The sequence below is a fragment of the Polypterus senegalus genome, chromosome 5 (assembly GCF_016835505.1).
Source record: "Polypterus senegalus isolate Bchr_013 chromosome 5, ASM1683550v1, whole genome shotgun sequence".
Lineage (NCBI taxonomy): Eukaryota > Metazoa > Chordata > Cladistia > Polypteriformes > Polypteridae > Polypterus > Polypterus senegalus.
In genome coordinates, this window is record NC_053158.1 from 188,606,854 (window position 1) to 188,631,451 (window position 24,598).

The following is a 24,598-nucleotide window of genomic DNA, read 5'->3' on the forward strand; positions in this document are numbered from 1 at the left end:
AAAGTCCTTACTGATTTTTGATTCATGCTTATTATTTTCACTCTAGAGTTTTGACTCCTTTTTCCGTTTTGGTATTAGTTCAGTTTTGTCCTTATTAGTTTGGTTTTTACTTTATTTTTGCTTTTGTCTATGCCTTTTCTCCCGGTATCCCTTAATTTTTTTTTTTTTCTAATAATGTAGCTTAACAGAGACAGAGCCTTAAATAGTGAATCCCGTACCTGAAAACACCAGTGGAAATTAAGAGGAAGCACATTTCTAATGGGCAGTTTAAACGGCTGCCATAAATATTACTAACTAAGAGGTGTAATGAGCTTTTGTGAATCATTCTGCGTCTCTTTACTGTATAAGGTGCTAGAGTCTCAGTACATTTTCTCCCTCGATCTCTTTTTGGGAGCTAGTTACGTCTTTCCATTGTCATTGCCCAAGAGTAACCAAAGGAGCAGAGAAGAAAGAGTTAAATCCCCGTGCAGGCCCTCCTGCTCTCAGTGTGGGAAAGTGGCACCGGTCCACAGCCCGCATTTTGATGCCACTTCTTTTATTCAAAGCTCTTGTTCCTTCTAACCGAGGCTCGGTGCCATGTCTCCGTGGTAACGAGGGCACACATTTGCATGCGTGTTGAGCATCGTGAAACAGTGCGCGCCAAGTGACTGTGTGCCAAGTACACTCTGGACTTGATGATGAAGATGCTAATGTGAAGAATTTCTAGAGGAGTTCTGAGAACGTCTTTTGATATGTCAGCTTTGTGTCCTTCCTAGAGAGCATCTCTACCTGGTGGACGTCTCCCACTGGAGTTCAGCATAGTTCTTGGACATTTTGGTATTTGTTGCCATCATTAGCTTAAACATTAAGAGGGTAATGAGGCACATCATGTCATCCATCTGTATATCCATTTATTTTCACATTAGGGTAGACATGGAGTACGAGGAATGGCAAAATAAACAGAGAGGCATGAACATTATGTCATTGCCTAAATTGTGTTTGTTTTATTGCCACATCATGATGGCGTCACTATTACTGTTGGCACAAATCTAAGTCACATAAGTTTGCCACGATAGGTGATGGATGTGTAAAGTTATTCCACAGGCTGTTAACTATCTGCCTGTACTTAGCAACCTCTTTTTTTTTCTTCATATGCATAATGGAGCGATCTGGACATCATAGACATCGCCAAGTTCTGTAGAGGTCATAAGCGTTCTAAGGAAGTCACTGTAATATTATAATAATTCTCTAATTGAGCCTAAGCATGCCTTCATATGCCCCAGAGTCTTATTGTGTTTAAATCACTGATCATTTAATGAATGCAATCAGTGACATGGGTCAGTCAGTAATATTATAATAAAAGGTAATAGGGGCAGCCACTTCAAGATTTCAGATGATAGGCCTTAAATTTTGTTAATTGCCAGCTGTGAAACCTTTGCAATTATTGTGTTATGTTTAAGTGATATAATGTACAAAGTTCCAGAAATAATTCGGCTCTTTAATGTATTCTTCTTCTTCTGGCTGCTGCAATTTAGGGGTCGCCACAGCAGATCTTCCATTTCCATCTCCATATCCATCTATCCCTGTCTTTTACGTCATTTTCTGCCACACCAACTGCCTTCATGTCCTCCCTCACCACATCCTTAAACCTCCCCTTTGGCCTTCCCCTTTTTCCACTTGCCTGGGGGTTCCATCCTCAACATTATTTTCCCGATGTACCCCTCCTTTCTCCTCTGCACGTGCCCAAACCATCTCAATCTAGTCTCTCTCACTTTGTCACCAAACTGTCATACCTGTGTTGTCCCTCTAATATACTCATTCCTAATGCCTTTGTTACTCCAAGCAAAGATTGTAGCATCTTCAACTCTGATACTTCCTGTTCTGCCCCATCTTTTTGTTATTATCACAGTCTCCAAAAGATACAATATAGCTGGTTTCACTACCATTTTATAGGCCTTCTCTTTCACTCTTGCAAGTACTCTTCTATTACACATCACTCCTGTCACTCTTCTCTACCCGGTCCACCCAGCCTACCCTCTCTTTTTCATCTCTCTGCCACACTCTCCCTTGCTTTGGACTGCTAAACCAAGTATTTCAATTTGCCTTCCTTCACCACCTCTGCTCCTTGTAGTCGCACCCTTCCACCACCTTCCCTCTCACTCACACACATGTACTCCATTGTACTCCTACTGACTTTCATTCCCCTTCTCTCCAGTGTGTACATCCACCTGTTCAGGTTCATGTCAGCCTGCTGTCTACTCTCACTACAGATCACAATGTCATCCTTCAAACATCACAGCCACAGAGACTCCTGTCTGACCTTATCTGTCAACCTGTCCATTGCCTTTATCCATCTTCTTACATTCGCATTTTTTTTTTCATTCTGAATTTGCCTCGAAGCTATACTTGTTCTTACCTTAGTTTGCCATTGCTTTGGCTCTGTTTTCTACACCCGGCAGTGAACCTCACCCAGGGCTCCACATAGGCTTTGACCATCACTTCTAGTTACCATCTAGAAACACACTCAACAAACAGCACAAAAATGGAGGCAACTAAAAAACAAAATGGCACTTTGGGAAAAGTAATTTGTTCTTAAAATTATGAAAAGCACATCAAATCCCAAAATAAATATAACTGCTATACTCTTTAACCTCAAAAACACAAGTTTACCCTAAAGAAAAACTCTTTAAAAAGTACAGAAAAATATTATAATCATAGGGAAATCATAAGAGCTTCAGTTAGACTTGGTTGAATAACTACCTTCTGACATGCAATGTATTAACTACACTGGTAGTATCTGTGCCCACAATGGATACATTTAAGCAACAAGATGATACCAGGTGGCACAGTGGTTAGGAGAAATCCCAGGTGTTCCATGCATGGAGTTAACATTTTCTCCCCATGTCCACATGAGTTTCCTCCAGGTGTTCAGGTTTCCATTTACAATCCAAAGACATGCAGGTTAGGTGCATTGGCATTGATAAATTGGTCCGTGTGTGTGTGTTCACCCTGCAATAGACTGATGCTCTTTCCAGGTGTTGTTCTTGCCTTGTCCTGCCATTAATGAAATGGGCTCCAGGTGCCCTGTGACCCTGCCCAGGATAAGCGGGTTAAGAAGGTACTGTGAATAGTTGGATGGTGACATCAAGCATGGATTTCTCACAACTATCATTCTGTGCTGCTGTCGTAACTCTTTTCCTCTGTCTTGTTTTTGCTTAGGGGGTGAAGAAGCCTTTCACTGAGGTGATCAAAGCTAACATTGGTGATGCCCATGCCATGGGCCAGTCTCCCATCACCTTTTTGCGACAGGTACGTGATGGTGTCTGGAAATCTGTATAAAAGTTAGAGATGCATCCTCCCACTATGGCTCATTAATTCATACCCACATATGTCCTGAATGGGAAAAAGGGTAGAGATATAAACCTGCTCCAGGGTGGCACAAGAAATTGAATGAGAAATAAATCTACATCAGTGTAAAATATCAGGCTGGCTAGGGAGACAGAGCTACGTAATTCCTATAGAGTTGGATTACTGGAGAGATGACCTATATTAATTCAGCACAGCATGTAAACTGGAGATCTGATCCCCTTGTTAATCAAGTAAAACTGGTTTGGTAATGAGATGGGCCCATGGTAGTTGAGTTGAGCAGAATTAATCAACACCTGCCCTGAAAGGCATGTTGACTACAGATGTGGACCCATAGCTACCCAGTAGAATTGATTGTCAATTTAAAAACTTAAACTGATCCAGTAGGTCAGGATTACAAGAGCAAGGGACTGATCTAGTAGGAAAGGTTGACTAGAAAGTTTTTCCTGCTTTTGTATTGGAAGCTATGCTGTAGATTTGGACTGGCATCCATAAATTAGAGCAGACTGTCTAGAGAGATCAGCCCACATTTTTTTAGTAGAATAGGTTAATTTGAGCGATCAACCCAGGCTAATCTTGTAAAACAGATTAACTAGAGAGATAAGACCATACTAATCCAGTAGGGTAGGCTGACTTGAGTAATGGGCCTGCACTGATCAATTAGAGAACGTTGACTACAGAGTTATACCCACATCAGTCCAATAAGGAAATTGTAACAAAAAGATGGATCCACATTAATCCACAAAAGCCAGCTGATTTGAGATGTGGATCCACTTATACTGTACATACAGTAAATATCACGGTGACTAGAGACCTGTACCCTCTCCCATCCTGAAGATGAGAACAACTGCAGAGATACACCCACATCATTCCAGTACGGCATGCCGACTAGAGAGATGAGCAGGTATCTGCATAGGATGCTGTGTACAGATTATAGAGTGTATTGATGGCCATACAGCAGAGCAGACTGACTTCAGAGATGAATCCACATTAATCCAGAAGAGCATTTTAAAGAAATACTCCACCCAAAAAATATATTTGGTTTACATTTTACTTACCCCATAGTTTGTAGTGATGGCCAATATAAAATGTTGCTATCATGTTTTCGTACAGAACAGAGACAAAAAAATGTTTCTAAAGGAAGTCTATGGTGACCAACTTCAGACAACAGTAAACTGCATCAAATAATCTGTGGGAAAAACTTGTTACTTGTGTCACATAACTCACACATGAAGTCATCCAGTCATATACTCACAATGTCCCAAACACATGCATTATTACTAAAATGTTGTTAAACAAGTCACTTCTGCTGCCATACTTCAACAATTAATTAATGGACAGATGTTGTTGGTTCCCATTTATGTCTTTTGTTTTGTGTGTGTTTTAACAATTCTCTATCTTCATGTGCACTAATTGTATATGTAGTAATGTGGAAGATCTATACTTGCATTTTACCAGAGAACTTGTCACAGCAGTCTGCACCTGCTCTAATTGAAGAGCGCTACACAAAAATAAACTACATTGAACATCTGGAAAATGCTTTTGTCAAATAAAATGGAGTGCGCTCAGATGCATATTGAGCTTTTGAATTTTAGATCCACATACCATCATTCCATTTACTGTATATTCACATCCTTAACTGGAGTACCTTGAAGTTATTGGTGGCAGGCTGTGAAACAGCACTGCGGATTACCCATCCTTGTGTTGAAGCATCTCAGATATGCGCGAGTGCAAGGCATATTTTCTTCACGATGTTTTCACTTGCTTTTCTTTAACTTTTAATATTTAGTTTTACACTTTGTTGATATCATTATGTGATGAATAAGCAACTCTTTAGTTTACTGTAAATGCTTCTTCACATCTGAAGTGTGTTCCATTTCTATTCACGAAAACATTTTCCAGAAATTTGCTTTTTTTTTAACAATAGTTTAGTTTACATTTGTTCCAGAAGCTGTGAGCATATGACTGGGTGACTTTCACACTTGGATTATGCAACATAATAAATATAAGGTTTTTCATGGACATTTTATTTTATTTACTGTTGTCCAGCATTGATCACCATTGACTGATCTTGCATCAAACATTTTGTTATCTCATGAAAACATGAGTTAGGTAACATATATAAAAATATCAGTTTTCGGTGGAGTATACCTTTATCTAAAGGGATGAAACCTTATCAGCTGCGTAGAAAATGATAATTAAAGGAGACCCATGGTATTCCTGTAGAGCAGGTTAACCAGGGATATCGGCCTCCACTGATCTAGTAAAGCATGCTAACTAGAGTGATGGGCCAGCATTTATCCATTAGAAAATTTTTGGCTAGAGAGATGAGGGTACATCTGAATTGAATTTTATTAACCCTAACATGACCAAAATGGAGGGAAAAAAGCTCAAAAGAGCAACTTAAATTAAATTTCACACGTTGTAATTGAAAGCTAATCGAAAAATTTAGAACCCAAGAATCCTTAACAAAAGTCCATTAAGAGCTCCATATACAGTGGCAAAACTATTTCAAGCTATCTCAAAATAGACTTGATAAAAACTTGTGAGAAAAGGCAGTCTAGAGAGATCCAAAACACCGCAGAATAAAACAAGCTAATGCCTCAGCAGCTTATTGAGTTAAGTGAGTATATTTAATATTCCTCTCTTGTAACCACAGAGCTAATAACTGGAGCAGCTGAGAGTGGGAGCACTACCCTTGCAGAGAATGAGCACAGTTGAGGATTCAGGACCAGGAAAAACTACAGACATAAATGAAAACTTTAAATTAATAAGGAAGTTGGAGGAAACTTAGAAAATAAAGAGAAACGTGAAGAGAGGCGAGCCACTGATGAAACCATGCAGATTGTCACCTAGTGCTTGAAGTGGGCAAATAAATACTCAACAGCAGTCCGTACTGGCATTTCACCATTCTGCCCATATGAGTAGCTGGCACTTATTGTATGCATACCAGTGTTACCGGCACTTTACCCTTGTAGTTTGACGGAGCTTCTTCAACTCCAAGGGGCACCCTGTCTTAGACATAGCTTCTATAGATCAGCACACCATTAGACCTCCATGTGCCCACCCCGCAGCTAGCTGTGATAGTTTCTGTAAGTCAGTATCCTTTTTCAGCCTCCAATAGGAAGGCTTACTGAAATTTTTTCAGTAGTTATAAGCTAAAACAACAGTTTTTCATGTCACCCACTGCTTATGCCCACTCAGTAGAGCAGGGATGGACCACCTGTAATCCATTAGAGAACACTGATGAGATAGGTGGGCCAACATTCAACCGTTTCAGAATGTTGACTAGAAAGCTGGACCCTTAGTAACCCTTATAATAAAGAAGGCTGATATGTGATGACTGTTGCTGACCTGTCTGTTTAAATATTTTTTTAATTGTCAGTATACTTTTTTAAATACTTTGTCAATGAAATGTTTGTTTTTATAATCACTGTCTTCCATTTTGCAGATTTTTGGCACCTGGAGTGTGTTCACTTTTCTATCAAGTCTGTACATGGAGAGTTCCAGAGTATTTATTTATTTATTTATTTTTATTATTTATTTATTTTGCACTAAAGGTGATTGCACTGTGCATCTACCCAGAACTGCTGAAAGACAACAAGTTTCCAGAGGATGCCAAGAAGCGTGCCCGTCGCATCCTGCAGGCCTGTGCTGGGGGCAGCATTGGTGAGTTCGGGGCTCCTGAGCTAAGTTTGACTTTAATGGCTAATCCTGATAGAGATGTCATTATACCAGAATTTTTGTATTCTATACCAATACCAGTGAAATTTTATGGTGCTCGATTCTTTTTGACACCAAAGCAAAAACATAAAACCCATTCAATGTTTTTTTTATTAAATTACCTCTGCTGCTTAAGTGGACACTATTGTGCCTTTTCTGTAACACAATATAAAATATATAAATACTAATAGTAACAGCAGCTTTGAAATACTTGTATGTCTATCAGATAATTGCCCGATTTATCATTTAGGTGAAGCATCATTAAAGTTGTGGTATTCATAAATATCACATTACAATGCAGGTCCTGAGTTGGAATGTGTGGTGGAGATGAGGATTCCTGCAGTGTAACAGCGAAGGGGAGCTGATAATCTTGGGGGGATTTCAGCATAGTGTCTATAAATAATGATATCATCATAAATTACCTGATTTATCTTAGCATGTACACATTTTACATTTATTCAGACTTTTCACTTCAGTAACTAAACAATACTGCCTAAGATCAATACTTAAAATAAAAATTCAAACATTATTATATCTGTACACTTGAATTAGTGAATTCCAGTATCATCTTCTTCTTGTTCTTTCAGCTGGTCCCATCAGGGGTTGCCACAGCGGATCATCTTGTTCCATATCTTCCTGTCCTCTCCATCTTGCTCTGTTACACCAATCACTTGTTTGTCCACATCCATTAACATTCTCTTTTAGGCCTTCCTCATTTCCTCTTACTTAGCAGCTCTGTTGTTAACATCCTTTTCCCAATATACCCAGCATCTCTCCTCTGCACATGTCCAAACTAACGCAATCTCGCGTCTATGACTTTGTCTCCAAACTGTCCAACCTGAGCTGACCCTCTAATTCCAGCATAATACAGAATATTCCATTTAAACCAACTCTTTTAAAGCTGTTTTTGTAACAACATGCTTTTAATGTTTGGTTTGTTTGTGAACCAATAGGTTAGGTTTGAAATATTTGCTATTGTAGGATTTATATTTGAATCATTAACTGGGTAAAAAATGGCGTCCATTTTGGAGCCAGTTCCAAGCCTGGATAAATGGAAAGGCATTCAATCATAAAAATCATGGCGAAAAGTCTATTAAAAAAAAAAAAAAAAGTGACCCCATATAAAAATGGGAATCGCTATGGAAGAAGAAGCTGGTTACAAAAGAGTAAAGATGAGTTCAATGAATTCAAATTTGAAGTATCATAAACTCCTAGACTTTTCATTTTCCAAAATTCTCCCTTCTTTTTTTCATTTTCAATCGTCCCAACTTTCAAGAGTCCTGCGTGAAATCAAACTTGTCAGTCTTACATTAATCCTTTATGTCAGAACCTCTGTTAAACAGTCTTCATTTGGCTATTTTCTAGGTTTCTTCCGTGAGTCATCACACTTTATTATTGCTTATGCCCGTGTACAGTACAAATCCAGAATTTACTTTGGCTGTTGTTACCCGTACTCCATAAATTTCTAACTGTGAGGCAGCATTCAAATATATAAGTTGTGCTTTCGTTTACAGGGTATACTAATTAATGGTAGTTTGGCTTCTAAACTCAAATGAAGGACACACATTCAGTGTTTTCAGATTTGTATTTAGTAATGAAGTGTGCTTTTTCATTTGTCCTGCTAATTGTGTATTTCAGCGCTTATGTGTTTTTGTTACCACAGCACATGTCATATTAATAGGGAGAGTTGCCTTGTCCTTCAAGCACTGAAACACTAAATAAGTTTTGTTTTGGTATTAATAAATGGAGCTGCTCAGGTAATCACCAGCGTGGAAATGCCAGATAGCCGCTTTGTTTGAGTCTGGCTACAACTGTTGTTAGTGCTGTCAGTCCTTCCACATCTCGTAGTCATATATGCATAACTGTGGATATGTGTATCCTTCCCCCGTGACCCTGAATTGTATACACCAGTTAGAAAATGGAGAGATGAGTGGACTAATTGACATCAGTAAAAGTGTTCATTACAATCGGAGAACAAATGCAAACCTCTGTTCATTTATAGGGATTGTGCAGGACACTATTACAAAAGCAATTAACTTAGCTATTTTTCATCTCCTCTTGCAAATGCGTGGCAATACTAGTTAAATAATTATACTTTATGTGGTTAGTCATGTTATTTCACTCTCAAATCTATTTTTGAACTAACTCCACAATGGGCAGTATATATATAAAATGCATGTATACAGTACGCTTCCTGCAGTCTTGCACTGTAAGTCCCCTGCTTCTCACGTAAAGCACTTCCACACATAGCTTCTGCAGTTTTTCCTTTCGACTCGTATCTTGATGCAGTTTTGTAGTGTCACCAATGTGAGCCATTTCCATATGAAATTTTATTCATGGTTTTCCCACATATTAATGTGCCTTCCAGTTGAATTCATTTACTTTCAACCATGCAGTCACATATGAGTATGGTATCAAATTCCTCTGTGTTATCGATACTGTAAAAAAGCTAGTACGATTACATTTTCAGAACTTTGGTATCGACTGAGTACAGACGTTTTGGTTCTTGTGACATCCCTAAATCCTGAACATGACCCATTTATGTGATGTGTACTTTTGCAGGAGCCTATAGTGCCAGTCAAGGCATTGAGTGCATTAGGCAGGATGTGGCCCGCTACATCGAACGTAGGGATGGAGGAATCCCCTCAGATCCTGCCAATATCTTCTTGTCGACAGGAGCCAGTGATGCTATTGTGGTAAGTGGGATCAGTAGCAGCCTTTTTGCACTTCCTTGTAAGTTTTCAGAAGAGTGGGATAGCAATTTTTCTTGTTGGCTCCCTTTCATGACCTCTAGTACAGTGTGAATTTATGTGTATTTTATGTTAATTTGGAGTTATTGTTTTTAATGGCTTTAGAAACATAAGAAATTCGACAAACGAGATCATTCAGTCCTTCAAGCCAATTTGTTTAGCTGACAGCTAAGTCCCAATATCTCATCCATATCTCTCTATTATATAACAAAAAATCCTGCGACGAGACAAGACTTTTTGAGAGATTTTTTGAAGTCCCGCAAGATGAGACTTTTGACATGAGATTGTTTCAAGTCACGCCCTCCTCCCAACCATATTCAAATACACACATGGGCCACTCACATCTCATTCGTGTGAATGCTTTTGATAAACACATTTCCTGCTTTCTCATTTTTTATAAAGTTTTCCTCACTTTAACTTCCCAATTAAAGAAGACGTATTATGTCCAAATCTTATTGATGAATTTCATCATGAAGGGATATCAACAGAAGAAATGAGTACACGGACAATCCTAACACAGAGAAACGTTGAGGTCAAACGAATTAACGCAAAAATTGTCAATTGGGTACATGGCAAATTGGTTAAATGCGTATCAATAGACTCTGCTGAAACAGTTGGTGGTAATGATGCGTAAGATGAAAACATCAACGTACAATATCCCGAAGAATAACTACAACCGTTAACACCATCCAGTCTTCCACTGCCCGAATTACTGTTGAAAGAAGGATGTATTCGAGAAAGGTAATGTAGTACATCTTCCCCGGATAACATTAGACAACCAAGGAGATCTTGATATGCCACTCGAATTAAAACGTTAACCGTTTCCCGTTAGAATAGATTTTGCAAAGACAATTAACAAATCACATTCGAGAAAGTCAGTTTATTTATTCACGGGTAATTATACGTTGTGTTGTCACAATGTAAGTCCAAACACAGAATCAAAATTCAACGCGATATTGACAAAAATGTAATTTAAAAAATTGTTTTTACTGAAGTTTTACAGTAAAAATGTAAGTTTAAAAAATATTTGCATGTTAATTTCAAAGCCAAACAGAATGAAATCATATAATGCAACAAAAAACTTGAACACAACGTGAAATATAATTTGCTACATTTTACTATTTTTTAATATTGTTAATTACTCGCTATAATGTAAAATAGTTCTACAGTATTATACATATGTAACAATTCCCATGAATACAACAATCTGTTTAAGTTGTATATCCGCATCCCCATACGTGAGCGGCAGAACCGCAAAGTGGCTTGCGCGTAGCACTGGCCCGGGGGCTGGCAAGTGAAGCGAGCAGGGGGCAAAGCCCCATAGTTCTTCTTAAAGGTTTTCAAGGTGTCTGCCACTGCCTTATTTCTGTTGATTTGATATGATGTGTACTGTAATTGTGTATTATCCTTTTAAATGACTCAGTGTTACATGTGCTTTGTATGTGGTTCCCCAGGAAATGGGGCCTCACTGGCACCACGACTGCTGAGCCCTTCCTCTGGCTATTTGTCTACTAAGATGGCTCAGAAACTAGAGATCATTAGTGTCCAGTAGGTACTGTGACTTACTTTTGGATTTCCTTTTTTTTTTTTTATTCTTGCATAGCTTCCAAAGGGTCTTGGTACTGTTGGTTGTTTTAGTCTGTACTGGAGTGTAATTAGCAGGTAGTAACACTCTAGAATACCACTTTTTGTTCCATCTTTCCCAGCAGGCACTGCACTCTCATCCAGAGTGACACAACTTCGGATTAAAGCCCTTTCATCTGATATGTGTAGGTGGAAAAGTATCCCCATATACAAACTGAATGGCCTCTTCTGTTTATTAGACTTCTTAAGTTCTTATTAAGTTGGGCTGTCATCTTCTTCATTGAATGTTGTGAGTGAATTCCTTGACATTGGGGAAAGAGTGTGAGGTCTCCAAATGGTCAACAAAAGGCTTTACAGGCCAGGCTTAATTCCAGTTCTAGTGGCTTAACCTCAGGCATTGCAAGCCCATAAGGGATTTTAGCCTCAAAAAAAATTGAAATGTCTCAAAATCTGGCCAAAAACCCCACAAGAAGAAGGATGACAATTCACCTTCCACTTGTATACTAAAAGAGCAACATAATCTTTATAAATAAAGGATTTATTAGATAAATTAGATCAAAACATCAAAAACAGGCAAAAAAGGAGCTGCCTAAAGGCAATGCTAAGCAAACAAGTCCCAATACAGAAACCAGAGCAAGAAATTAAGCAAAAACTACACATGGAATAAATAGCCAGAAGGAAGAGCAAACAGCTGTGACAATGTGGTGGCCCCGCCTGCTGGGGCTCCACCCACAAAACACAGGGAACAGAGACACATTTAAAGAGACAATGCACAAGAATGAGCAGAAAAAAACATAAAATTATGAAAAAAAATCCTTAAAAAATTGCAATAAAACTAAAAATTCATTTAAAAACCCTTATTTGACAGTGAAGCTACTGCCAGCTGTGCCCCAAAATGACCCCACTCTCTTAAAGTCACTGAGCTTTTTTTCTTTTACTCAATACAGCCAATGTAATGAACAGTTAGGTGTGCCCAGCATTTTTATGCTTGACCCTATGCATGATTGAATTAAAAATGCTTAATCGTCTCATTGGGCACACCTATAAGAACTTGTAGTCCTGATTTACTCAGTTGGCTCCTCAAATTTCTGACTTTCCTGTATTCATGTCATAAGTATGTTTTTGTTTGCCTAAATGGGGCACTTGGCTGGCTGACTGGCTTTACAAAACAAGTTGACCTGAATATACTACTGTAAATGCTTGAAAGTGAGTTGATACTTTCTGGGCACTGTGGAGTATCTCTTGCCTGGGTAGCAAAAGGTTCATATTAAGTAGATGTTTTTTCCATCCTCTAGACAATTCTGAAGCTGTTGATGACTGGAGAGGGTAAGACGCACACTGGGGTAATGATCCCCATTCCGCAGTACCCACTCTACTCTGCTGCCTTGGCTGAGCTGAATGGTGTACAAGTCAATTACTACTTGGATGAGGAGAACTGCTGGGCGTTGGATGTGGGAGAGCTTCGCCGGTCTCTAAATGCTGCCCGCCAGCACTGTCGGCCAAGAGCGCTTTGCATCATCAATCCCGGGAACCCCACAGGTAGGTGGCAGTCAGGGAAAATGTAGTGGAAAGCTGCCACGGTGTGGGTCTTTCTCATTGTGTGTAGTGTTTAGGGGTATCGTGTCCTCTAAGCCGCGTTAGTTGATTAGTAGTGCAAAACTGCTAGTTTTTCCACAAGTAGCTAAGGCTTGGGACTTTAAATTGTGATGGTGATGGTTCCAAACCACCCTTTGACTCACTATTTCACCAGTAGCAAATCAGTTAATCTGCCATTGTGGTAATTGCTTAACAGCATCTGCAAATCCTTATAAAACCCCTTGGGGTGTGGTTGGCTTTAGACAGTTGCTATACAAAATAAACAATTTAATAATTTTCATAGTGAATTGCTCTAGACAGTCTTAACATCATAGGAGTCCCCTTGTCCCAACCCAGGCAGTTACATCCTGGGCTGGTGTCAGGTATCCTATCCTGAACTTTACATCTTTGATGTGTTTCCTTTTCAATGGTGTCTGTCAGGATGAATCACTCAGCCATAATGATAGCCTCACTGAATAGGGTGGTCAGATTTGCTGAGCTTCAGACAGCCCAAATTTATTTATAAACCTTCACAAAGGGCTGAAAAGCTGGCTCATTTCAGTCAATTGTTCTCTTTAAGACCACATCATATTACCAGAAGCTTCCATCAATTTTCAGTCATAGACTTTATTTACATAATAGGGGGTCTGAGCATTGAACTTCCATCTTATGAGAAGGATTTAGGAGTCATAGTGGACTTTTCTATAACAAGTGCCAGACAGTGTTCAGAAGCCATTAAGCAGGCTAATAGAATGTTAGTTTATATATAGCGCCATGAAGTGTGGAGTTCAAGTCCAAGAAGGTTATGCTCAAGCTTTATAACGCATTAGTTAGGCCTCAAATAGAGTACGGTGTAAAAAAAGTCCAGAGAAGAATAACTAGGCTGATTCCAGGACTGCAAGGGATGTGCTGTGTGGATAGATAAAAAGAGATGAGCCTTTTTAGTTTAGACAAAAGGACATTGAGAAGAGACATGATTAAAGGATTTAAAATTATGCAGCAAATTATCCCAGTGGATCGAGACTGTTACATTAAAATGACTTCAATAAGAACACGGGGACACAGTTGAAAACTTGTTAAGGTTAAATTTTGCACAGTCATTAGAAGGTTTTTGTTCACACAGAGAACCATAAGCACATGGAATAAGTGACCAAGTAGTGTGGTAGACAATAGGACTTTAGGGACCTCCAAAAATCTACTCTCTTATTTTGGAGGAATTAACTGTTCTCATCTATATTTTTCTAATGTTCTAATAATCGTAGCGAGATGGAAGCAGTCCAGGGGCCTCATGTATAATCGATGCGCACGCACAGAAATGTTGCGTAAGAACTTTTCCACGTTCAAATCGCGATGTATAAAACCTACACTTAGCGTAAAGCCACGCACTTTTCCACAGTACCTCATACCTTGTCGTACGCAAGTTCTCCACTCGGTTTTGCAGACTGGCGGCACCCAGCGTCAAAGCAGTGCTACTGTTCCTGTGTGGTTACACCTTATTTTCATGACGCGGCTTTATAAATGCACTGAAACTAACCGCATATTGTTTATCAGTGTAACGCATCTGATTGTAATTAACTTGTAACAATATAATGGTAGAGGGAACAGCCATAGTATTCCAAATACCATAACTGCTTTAGCGTTGTTACTCTCACTGCACCACCTTCTTCTTCTTTCAGCTGCTCCCTTTAAGGGTTGCCACAGCGGATCATCTTTTTCCATATTACTCTCACTGCACGACTCGGAGTATTTATATCACGGTATTGAAGTGTGAATCACAGCAGCAGCTGATCGGAAAGAGAATTATCGGTATACAGCTTCAAGGACACGCTGCCTCAGCCACGGCAAAATGTTTTAAAGCCTTTCCTGTACAGACCTCGCGGTTCAGAAACAGTTTCATCCCAAGAACTTTAAACGCACTCAATCATTGCTCCTTGTAGAACTGTTTGTACTTATAAGTACAATCACCCCACTGTAAACTTGCACTACAGTTATAATATCGCACAGCCTGAGCCACTTTATAAAGCGCGTATTTACATATGATGACGATATCATTTTTAAGGTGAAATGCAGCAAAATATGTTTATTGAATTATACAGATAAAACCTTAACTTCATTTAAATAATCTATATTCTTCACTGGGAGTGTCGTGAAGGATAGAATAATTAAACATACTACGAAGATATTTTAATGTTCCTTAAACGTTTTGAAGAATCGGCGCTAAGCTTACAGATGGCTTAACTTCTATTACAGAGCTGATTGTGTGGCGATCGGTTACTTGGGGAAAGAAAAGCAAGGACCACAGTGGCAGCTACGCCAATATATATTGAATATAAAACAGAAAGATAAAATAACAACACAGCTAAAAACGCAGCGACAAATTTCGACAAAAGTTAAATGCTTGTGTCATGAGCACAAGGCGGCTATGCAGTGTCTGCAAAGGACGTGGCCACCCGCCGTGCATAAGCTGCCTTACTGACATTGGCGGGCGAAGGAGCCACCGATTCTTCCTCTGCCCAGTGCCACCCCAAGCTTAGAGCCGCCCCTGAGTACTGCTGCAATAAATTATTTCATCGAAGTGACACCCATGTTTAATAACGTGCTTTAACTCCTATCATCATGAAAATGATATTACATATACATCTCAGTATTTTAGTTATTCAGAGAGCTGTATATCACGAATGTAATGGACTCTGTGTCCAGTTGGAGGAAGAGAGCCGGTTTAAGAAGCAAGTAGTGATTCACACACATAGGCACATAGAAGATCAAATACAAAACAAAGCATTTAACGTGCTACTTTAATTACGATGTGATTTGAGAAACTGGTTAATTAAACAATTTTCAGATGAAGTTTATGATGTTCTACTTTAATGACAAAATAAACTACGTGATTAAAGTGGAATGTCGAGATTGAAGTTGACATTTTGTGCTTTTTCCCCACTGTGTGCCTTTTTTTTCTCTGTACTCTAATAAACTTTCATATGACACTCAGACAGTGGGCTACAACTCACCTTTTCACGGTGACTTTGATATGTGACTTCTTTTTTATTTCCGGCACTGTGCGATTTTGTGAACATGAGCTTTCAAGTTTCTCCAACACGCTATATCACTTGATCAACTTCATTTTGTTGATTATACCACGGCTTATTTGAACAAATAGTATGTTTTTCCTTTGCCTCCACTTGGTATTCGCTGAAATTCTTATATTTTCCCCGTGCTTTTCCCATTCTCTTTTCACGGAATGCTGAGCTTAAGGGCAATTTATATTGATTTGCATATTCAAAGAGGCGTAATTCTGGGTGGAGTTGGGGCATTACATGAAGCGCGTGCACGAGCATTAGTTTTCACGCTGATCGGGATTTATGTAACGGAAGAACATGGAAGTTGGAGTACGCACAGATTTCTGCATCTGGATTTTTCTGTGCGTAAGCACATTTCGGCTTTTGTGCTTACACCATGTTATAGTGCAAGTTCTACGCATGGCGTTATACATGAGGCCCCTGGTGCATTCCAATGATCAGAAGTCACCAAGTGTGACATACCCGGTGACTCACTCCAATTAGTCTGCAACTCTCCCCAGATAAATCAAACAGTTTTGAGTTTGTCTTAAGTCGTAGGGGTAGGCTGTGTGTGCATGAGAGCTGACAACCAATGAATGCTCATCCAGAGGAACAATACATATAATGCAGCTATGAGGAATAAAGAACGTGGGTGTTTTGGACCTTGCAAACAGAAGAGAGACTTGTTTGTCTGATGCCTCATCTTTTACTTATCACAACAGAAAAGAAATGGCTAAGATTACAACTGAATTCTCCATACCTGTAAACCCATCCCATGGCCAAAATAAGGGGTGGACTCACAATACTTTTAAAATGTGAAACTATACTACAGTCATATAATTTGACATCCCCAGTGAAATCTAGTTGTGAGTCGACAAACTCCGCAACCAAGCTGAACAAATGTAACATCCTAGACTAGACTAGAATATGTGTAATGTGACATTCACTTTAGCTGACATAAGTCAGGGTGCTTCATTTTTCTCATTTCAGCTAATGTGCATAAGTTGTGGTGCTGTTTGCAAAGGCAGACATGAACTGTACTCACCTATTGCCATTTTTTCCTTGTGAAAAAGCCCCACACAACAATGAGAAAAATCGCATAAACTAGGTGACTTTGCATCATCCAAAGCACTTTAATATGGCTTGAAGATGCCCAGGTGGGCTATTTTGGCCATAACAGTCTACATTTGAGTTATGTCTGTATTGGAACGTTTTTGATGAGAACAGACCATTCAGCCCAACAAACTCTTCCATCTTATTTACCTCATTGTCCAAAATAACATCAAGTTGAGATCTCAAGGGAATTATAGTGTGAAAGAGATTGGGACATTCAAATATTGATATGATGTTATTTTGTAGAATCAGGCAAATAGGAAGGAGTTGTTGGCCTGAATGGCCTTTTCTCGTCTAAATTGTTCTAATGTTCTAAAAACCATTAACCTCAGTGTTAAGAAGGACTTGACAGACACCTGTTCTTACGGCTAATATCACAATTTTTCTAATGTTCTAATTAAACTGACATAGACAGTAATCAAACATGGTATTCAAACCCAGGATGGTAAAATGTATGATAGTCCAAATTTGGTCATTGGAAGAGGAGTCCATCTTCAGAATTTGACGAGTATCTCTGCTTTATTCCACGCTTTGTGTAATATAACATTTGTTTGTTTTTTTTCTTCCCCGTTTTGCTTACCCTTGCAACTCAGTGGCACCAGGTATCTTTTTGTTGTTCATATTCTTATATGTGTGTTGTTACTGAAAATGGCAGTGTCGCACGCTGTTGATAATGTGAACTTCATGATTTGTATTCTTTTTCTTTTTCTTCTTCTCAGGCCAGGTACAAAGCAAGAAGTGCATTGAAGATGTCATTCGATTTGCTGCGGAGGAGAAGCTCATGCTGCTGGCTGATGAGGTACGAGTATGCACCACACACACACACTTGTCAGATTTTGGTCCTGTCTGGTGCTCCTTCCAGCTTGTGAGTTTGCTGGCCAGACCAAGAACGCAAGCCTGTATGGCACAGGTCCTTCTCACCCTATGCTATTCTCTTGTATTGTCGGTGCCAATGAATAAACACACATTCGTCCATTATCAAGTGGGTGATGTGTTCACTGACGTTCATTAAAGTCAGTAGCAGCATTTTGAGCCAGTTGTACTCTGTTAATGCTTCAGGAAAGAAGATGTTTGAATGTTTATTATGGTTATCTAACTGATGCCCTATAATGAGCTAACATCCCTTCCAGAGTTGGTATTTGCCTTGTTAACCAATGCTTCTGGGATAGGCTCTGACTCTGATGTTTTTAAAACTCGGTGTAAATTGTTTCAGTAACTGAATGGGTAGAGAGAAAGAAGGAATGACAGACTCTACCACAGCAATTTTCCAAGGCACTAGTTACATGGTGGCTCAATGCCAAACTTTGCAAACAGATGTTCATTAAGTGACTTTGTGGTTCAGTAAGGGAGGATGGAACTAAAATTATATAAAGGGTTGTGAATGCTTTTGGCAGAGATCCTTATTGTTTTGAAGCCTGCAGACTTTTTAATGAGCAGTAACTGTTGAAATTTGCAAACATCTGAAGGGCATTTGGACTTGCCTGTTTAATCCTTAGTGATCTTTGAATGGGTTATTTTTTTTTAGGTCTATCAGGACAACATTTATGCCCAGGGCTGCAAGTTTCACTCCTTCAAGAAAGTGCTCTTCGAGATGGGTCCAGAATACTCCAACACCGTGGAACTGGTGTCCTTCCACTCCGCCTCCAAATGTTACATGGGAGAGTGAGTTAAATGCATGGGGTTCTAGCCAAAAAGGAGATTACGGGGGTCATATCTAGAAATATTTGCTTAGAGATCTACCTATATGTGGTCCACCAGTTGATAACAGTTTGATTAACAGGGAAGACACTCTCCAAATGTATTGAGCCCTGTACTCAACACAATGAAATTGTTACTTGCATGTCTCCTCAGAATAGTTGCAGTGATACAATATCAGCAAAAATGGAACACATTCATACTTGGCATGAAAAATGCTGTGCTACCAAATCTACCAAATCATAAATATCCTCCCTTCAAAATAAGCACATTATCAAAATAGTTATTGTTGCAACCTTGTTTGTCTGTTAGGACAAATGTGTTCTGATGTTTTTCAGCTTGGGAGATAAATGTTTCATAGTAAGGCTGTCATACTTACTGATTATGATGCTGGAGACTGGCAATGTGATGCATGTTGATTGGCATATACAAGTAAGAATTTCACCATAGTTTTGTACACAAGGCAATAAGGACCTTATAAACCTATAAGCACCATGCACAGAAAGCAAAATATACTGTATGCTAATTATATATATTGTCAAATAAATGAGTCCATAAAGGTTTGGGGCAGCCACCCATATATTGTTTTTCCCAGCTGCAAAAGGGTTTTCTGAATCACATACATGATGTGCATATCACAGAGTCCACAACAGAACTAGCTATAGTAGCCTAAGATGGAGACTTTAAAGGTCTTGAGAGGGACTGATGTCATCAAAGGGGCCGGAACCAGAATTGACGTCATCAAAGAGGCCGGCTTCGGAAGTGACATCATCAAAGGGGCCGGCTTTGGAAGTGACGTCTTCAGAGGCGCCAGAACCTTGCAGGATTTCCCGAGAAAGGTTTGTAGGGAACTGAGAAAGACAGTCAGTGCACTCCACCGCCCCCTGGTCGGATGTTTTATTACAATTACTCGAGCCCTTTAGCTGCCTCCTACTCGCACGTGTGTGACAATATTTATATAATATTTATCTCCTTAGGTCTTATCACAATTGCCGACCAACCTCAACCATTACCACCCAAATAATCAGATTGTGATCAGAACTATGGATGTAATGTGATCTTACACTCTGTCAAGTAAGCGAACCAGCTGCTGTGGCACAACGTCTGAGGTTTCGCGTCTCTGCCGCTTGTGTTGTGAAGGGGGGGTTGAACGCACGCTAAAGAGATGCAGTCGGATCAGCTGCTGGCTTGCTGCTGCTGCCGAGCTGTGTGTTCTGCTTGTCGCGCTCCATGTCGATCATTTAAAAGCCTGTTCAGCAGCTGTCCTTTAATCTCACTGCCTTGTCTTGCAGGACGTTAAAGTGTCTCAGAGAAAATCACATATCATCGCCTTCCAAGATTTATTTTTATAATAGAGAGATATGTAATAGAGAGAGAGAGAGAAAAAGTGAGAAATAAAAGCATACAGATGGAGTACTGGGAACTGTTATGGATTACTTATTTCATTCCATGAGGTAAAAGAACAAACTAGAAGTACAACCCCCTTAAGGTTTGGCATAAGATGCTTTCCAGAAAGGCTGTGGAGCTCCTGAAGTCACATGCCTGTCCCTATCATAGGCTGGTTCTGTACTGAATGCTGACTTCTGGTCTGGGTTTATTTATATAGCTGATAAGGCAGATGGTTTGAGAGGAAATGACATCTGAGATCCTCCCGGCCATTGTCCATCATCCATCATTCTGGGTGTAAAGAGGTAAAGGAAGTTGATGACTGTGCTACACCCCACTCCGTGCCCCTGTCTTCTAGCTTCATGGAGCCTGCAAAATGCTTTGTGGACATGCAAGACTGAATAAAATATACACAGGAGTACGTACAGTATTTGTTGTGACTAACTGTTGGTATGGAGATTGGGACCAGGCAAATTAAGAGGAGGCCAGGTGAAATGGTAAAGTAAAGTTGTATATTTACAAGTCTATGATCCAAAAGAAAAATTGACAGAAGAGGTAGATGGCCATGCTGTACATGGAAAAAATGGCTGAGAAAGCACTAAACAAAGGAGAGTCTAAACATGGGCGTAGGGTACTTTTTCAAAAATTAAAAAGAACACCATATAGTATATATTCAATACAGCAATAACACTTTCCATATACGATATGAGATGCATATTCATTAAGTGGTGAATTGGAGTAAATCCACATGCAATAGCAAATGTAAAGAAATACGTCATGCTTCATGATGAGAAGGTACACGCTGCACCCAGGAAAAATACCGAGAACAGAAGCAAATGCAAAAATGGCACCTTAATTACAGAAAAGCACAGGGAGGAATAGTAAGCATTGTAGTAGTATTTAGTATTGTTACATGTTTAGAGTTCAGCAAAATTCTTTTGTGCACCTCCAACCAACATGCAACATATTGACATTTTCCAGTCCCTTGATCTAAGATGCAGTGAGAATGCCAGCTTACTCATCACAGTTCTCTCAGAAATGCACTTGTTGTTCAGTGTGATTTCATTGTTTTGGGTCTGTCCCAGGATTTTAGATGTTTCTTTACCAGCTAACAATTTCCCCTATTGTTTCCTCTGTGTTTTTCCAGGATTTGGCCCTATATCAGTGTCCTGAAGTCCACAACAAGGTTGATTGTTTTGATGATGTTTGTGGTTGGTCACATTGTTCTTGTTAATCAGCCTATTTATTGTGCCAGAGAACCTCAAAACAAAAGAGATTATTAAGGAGAAAATACACAAAGAGTCTTAAACAAAGCATAAAAATAGTGGAAGAAACCAAAGTACATCAGATTGAAGTAAAAAATTACCATAGTAGCAACTTGTCTTAGGCTTTGTTTATAGGATTTGGAACCCTGTCTTAATCTTGTGTTCAACTTCCCTCTCATATATATTCTATATTTTTTTATTTCCTAAGCTCTTGACAACCTATTAGGTGTTACCATCAGAGGAAAATGATTAGACATAGAAGAATCAAAGACAATGTGTAGTAGCAGGTGAAGGGTTGGGGTTGATGGGGCAGTCCCCCAGACTTGCTACAGTGCCACATGTTTGGAGCATGGAAGTTCAATCCCATTGGGGCCCGTGACCACCACCAGGGGGTGCATGGGAAATGGCAGAACCCTTCTCTGCAGCACTGCCACCACACCTAAAAGTACACCCAGAAGGAGATCACAGTACATGTTGAGCAATTCAAGATACTTTATAAAAGTAGCCGACTTACTCTGCACTGGGAGCTAGATAAAGGACAAAGCTTGCTGGAAGAGGATTGGAAGCAGAAGAGAGAGAGAGAGACACACACACACACACACACACACACACACAGAGAAGGCAAAGTGCCTTGTTGCTTATTGTATATTTTGCATTGGTGGGAAACTGTTGGGAAGAGTTTCCCACCACTGACTAAAATCATATGTGTTGCTGGACTTGTGCCTGTGTCTGCTTGTTTTGGGGAGCTGGAGGCCGCAGCTGGCCACAATATATACTGTATGTAGTGTGGAGGGGTGGAAGGAACATTTGTTGTCTGGGTCGCCCCTCTTAATCTTAAAGCAAACAAAGTAAACAGGCACTCAATTTCACAGTCTCAAATCTCCTCAATGGCTGATGAACTCAATATTACAATCAGGGAGCTCTGTTCTCTCTAGCATTTGGATTCAAATAAGTTGCCGACATTTGGTGGTGTCTCCCTTTTATAGCATTCTCACCAGAAGAGGTGTGGTCAGTTGTCCTCAGGGGACGACATCTCGATACTGAGGATGAGAAAAGAGTCAATCTTGTTAGCGGTAGTGTCCCCTCTCTTCCTGGTGGGGTACTGCAAACTTTGAGTGAATTCTTGAGATGTCCCTTGGATTTGCATGCATAACAAAATATTATATATAATGTATCCATCCATCCATCCATTTTCTAACCCGCTGAATCCGAATACAGGGTCACGGGGGTCTGCTGGAGCCAATCCCAGCCAACACAGGGCACAAGGCAGGAACCAATCCTGGGCAGGGTGCCAACCTACCACAGGACACACACAAACACACCCACACACCAAGCACACACTAGGGCCAATTTAGAATCGTCAATCCACCTAACCTGCATGTCTTTGGATTGTGGGAGGAAACCGAGTGCCCGGAGGAAACCCACGCAGACACGGGGAGAACATGCAAACTCCACGCAGGGAGGACCCGGGAAGCGAACCCGGGTCTCCTAACTGTGAGGCAATATATAATGTATACATATAAAATCTATGTATAGTTTAAAGCGGTATATAATTATGTATTCCATGATAATACATAATATCCAGAAATGAATGCAGTTCACAACTTGTGAAAATGAATGCAGTGAATATGTAGATAATATTAAACATATACAAGAAATTTCAATTTGGACAACCCATGTAAAGAATACAGATTTTAAAGCTGATGCAGATGTGTTTGTTTATAGCCACATTGCTGCAATGATTTTCATTATACATTTCAGTATGCAAGCACCTGTGCCATTTCCTCCATCTTCAGTGCTCGACAAACTTTTGATATTTTTAATATTATTATCACCAGTTTTTACACACTGCCAAACATGTGTTACTTGGTTTAGATCAACCTTGTGAACAAAAGTGAAAGAAAAATTTCTCAATCTGGAAAAACAAGAAAAATGGATTCTCATTGAAGCCAGAGATTTTACTCGAAATATTTTGTATCTTCTTCTTCTTTTGGCTGCTCCCGTTAGGGGTCGCCACAGCGGATCATCTTCTTCCATATCTTTCTGTCCTTCTCATCTTGTTCTGTTAAACCCATCACCTGCATGTCCTCTCTCACCATATCCATAATTCTTCTCTTAGGCCTTCCTCTTTTTCTCTTACCTGGCAGCTCTATCCCTAGCATCCTTCTCCCAATATACCCAGCATCTCTCCTCTGCACATGTCCAAACCAACGCAATCTCACCTCTCTGTCTTTGTCTCCCAACCATCCAACTGGAGCTGACCCCCTAATGTCCTCATTTCTAATTCTATCCATCCTTGTCACACCCAATATAAATCTTAGCATCTTTAACTCTGCCACCTTCAGCTCTGTCTCCAGCTTTCTGGTCAGTGCCACCGTCTCCAACCCATATAACATAGCTGGTCTCACTACTGTCCTGTAGACCTTCCCTTTCACTCTTGCTGATACCTGTCTGTCACAAATCACTCCTGACACTCTTCTCCACCCATTCCACCCTGCCTGTACTCTCTTCTTCACTTCTCTTCCACAATCCCCATTACTCTTTACTGTTGATCCCGAGTATTTAAACTCATCCACCTTCGCCAACTCTACTCCCTGCATCCTCACCATTCCACTGACCTCCCTCTCATTCACACACATGTATTCTGTTTTGTTCCTACTGACCTTCATTCCTCTACTCTCTAGAACATATCTCCACCTCTCCAGGGTCTCCTCAACCTGCTCCCTACTCTCGCTACAGATCACAATGTCATCAGCAAACATCATAGTCCAAGGGGACTCCTGTCTAATCTCGTCTGTCAACCTGTCCATCACATATTGCAAATAAGAAAGGGCTCAGAGCCGATCCCTGATGTAATCCTATCTCCACCTTGAATGCATCCGTCACTCCTACCGCAGACCTTACCACGGTCACACTTCCCTCGTACATGTCCTGTACCACTCTTACGTACTTCTTTGCCATTTTGTATAATGAAGATATTTTCAGATTTAAAATGGTATTTAATTCAATGCGGCATTATGTAGGCATACAAGTTTGTTTACAAAGAAGCATGTATGCATATAGGTTATTTATTTGTTTTCTCTTCCGTCTTTTGTGCATTCATCCA

General features: G+C 39.9%; 1 protein-coding gene across 3 annotated transcripts in view; it reads left to right on the forward strand.

The window, feature by feature from the left end:
* The window catches only part of LOC120529737 (alanine aminotransferase 2-like), a 90,626-nt gene that overhangs the window by 58,015 nt on the left and 8,013 nt on the right, over window positions 1-24,598 (forward strand). For all 3 annotated transcript variants that reach the window (XM_039753809.1, XM_039753808.1, XM_039753807.1), the window contains 6 exons: window positions 3,199-3,288; window positions 6,906-7,014; window positions 9,631-9,764; window positions 12,698-12,941; window positions 17,866-17,945; window positions 18,672-18,808. In XM_039753809.1, the coding sequence (XP_039609743.1) occupies window positions 3,199-3,288; window positions 6,906-7,014; window positions 9,631-9,764; window positions 12,698-12,941; window positions 17,866-17,945; window positions 18,672-18,808 (794 nt within the window). The remainder of the gene's footprint in view (window positions 1-3,198; window positions 3,289-6,905; window positions 7,015-9,630; window positions 9,765-12,697; window positions 12,942-17,865; window positions 17,946-18,671; window positions 18,809-24,598) is intronic.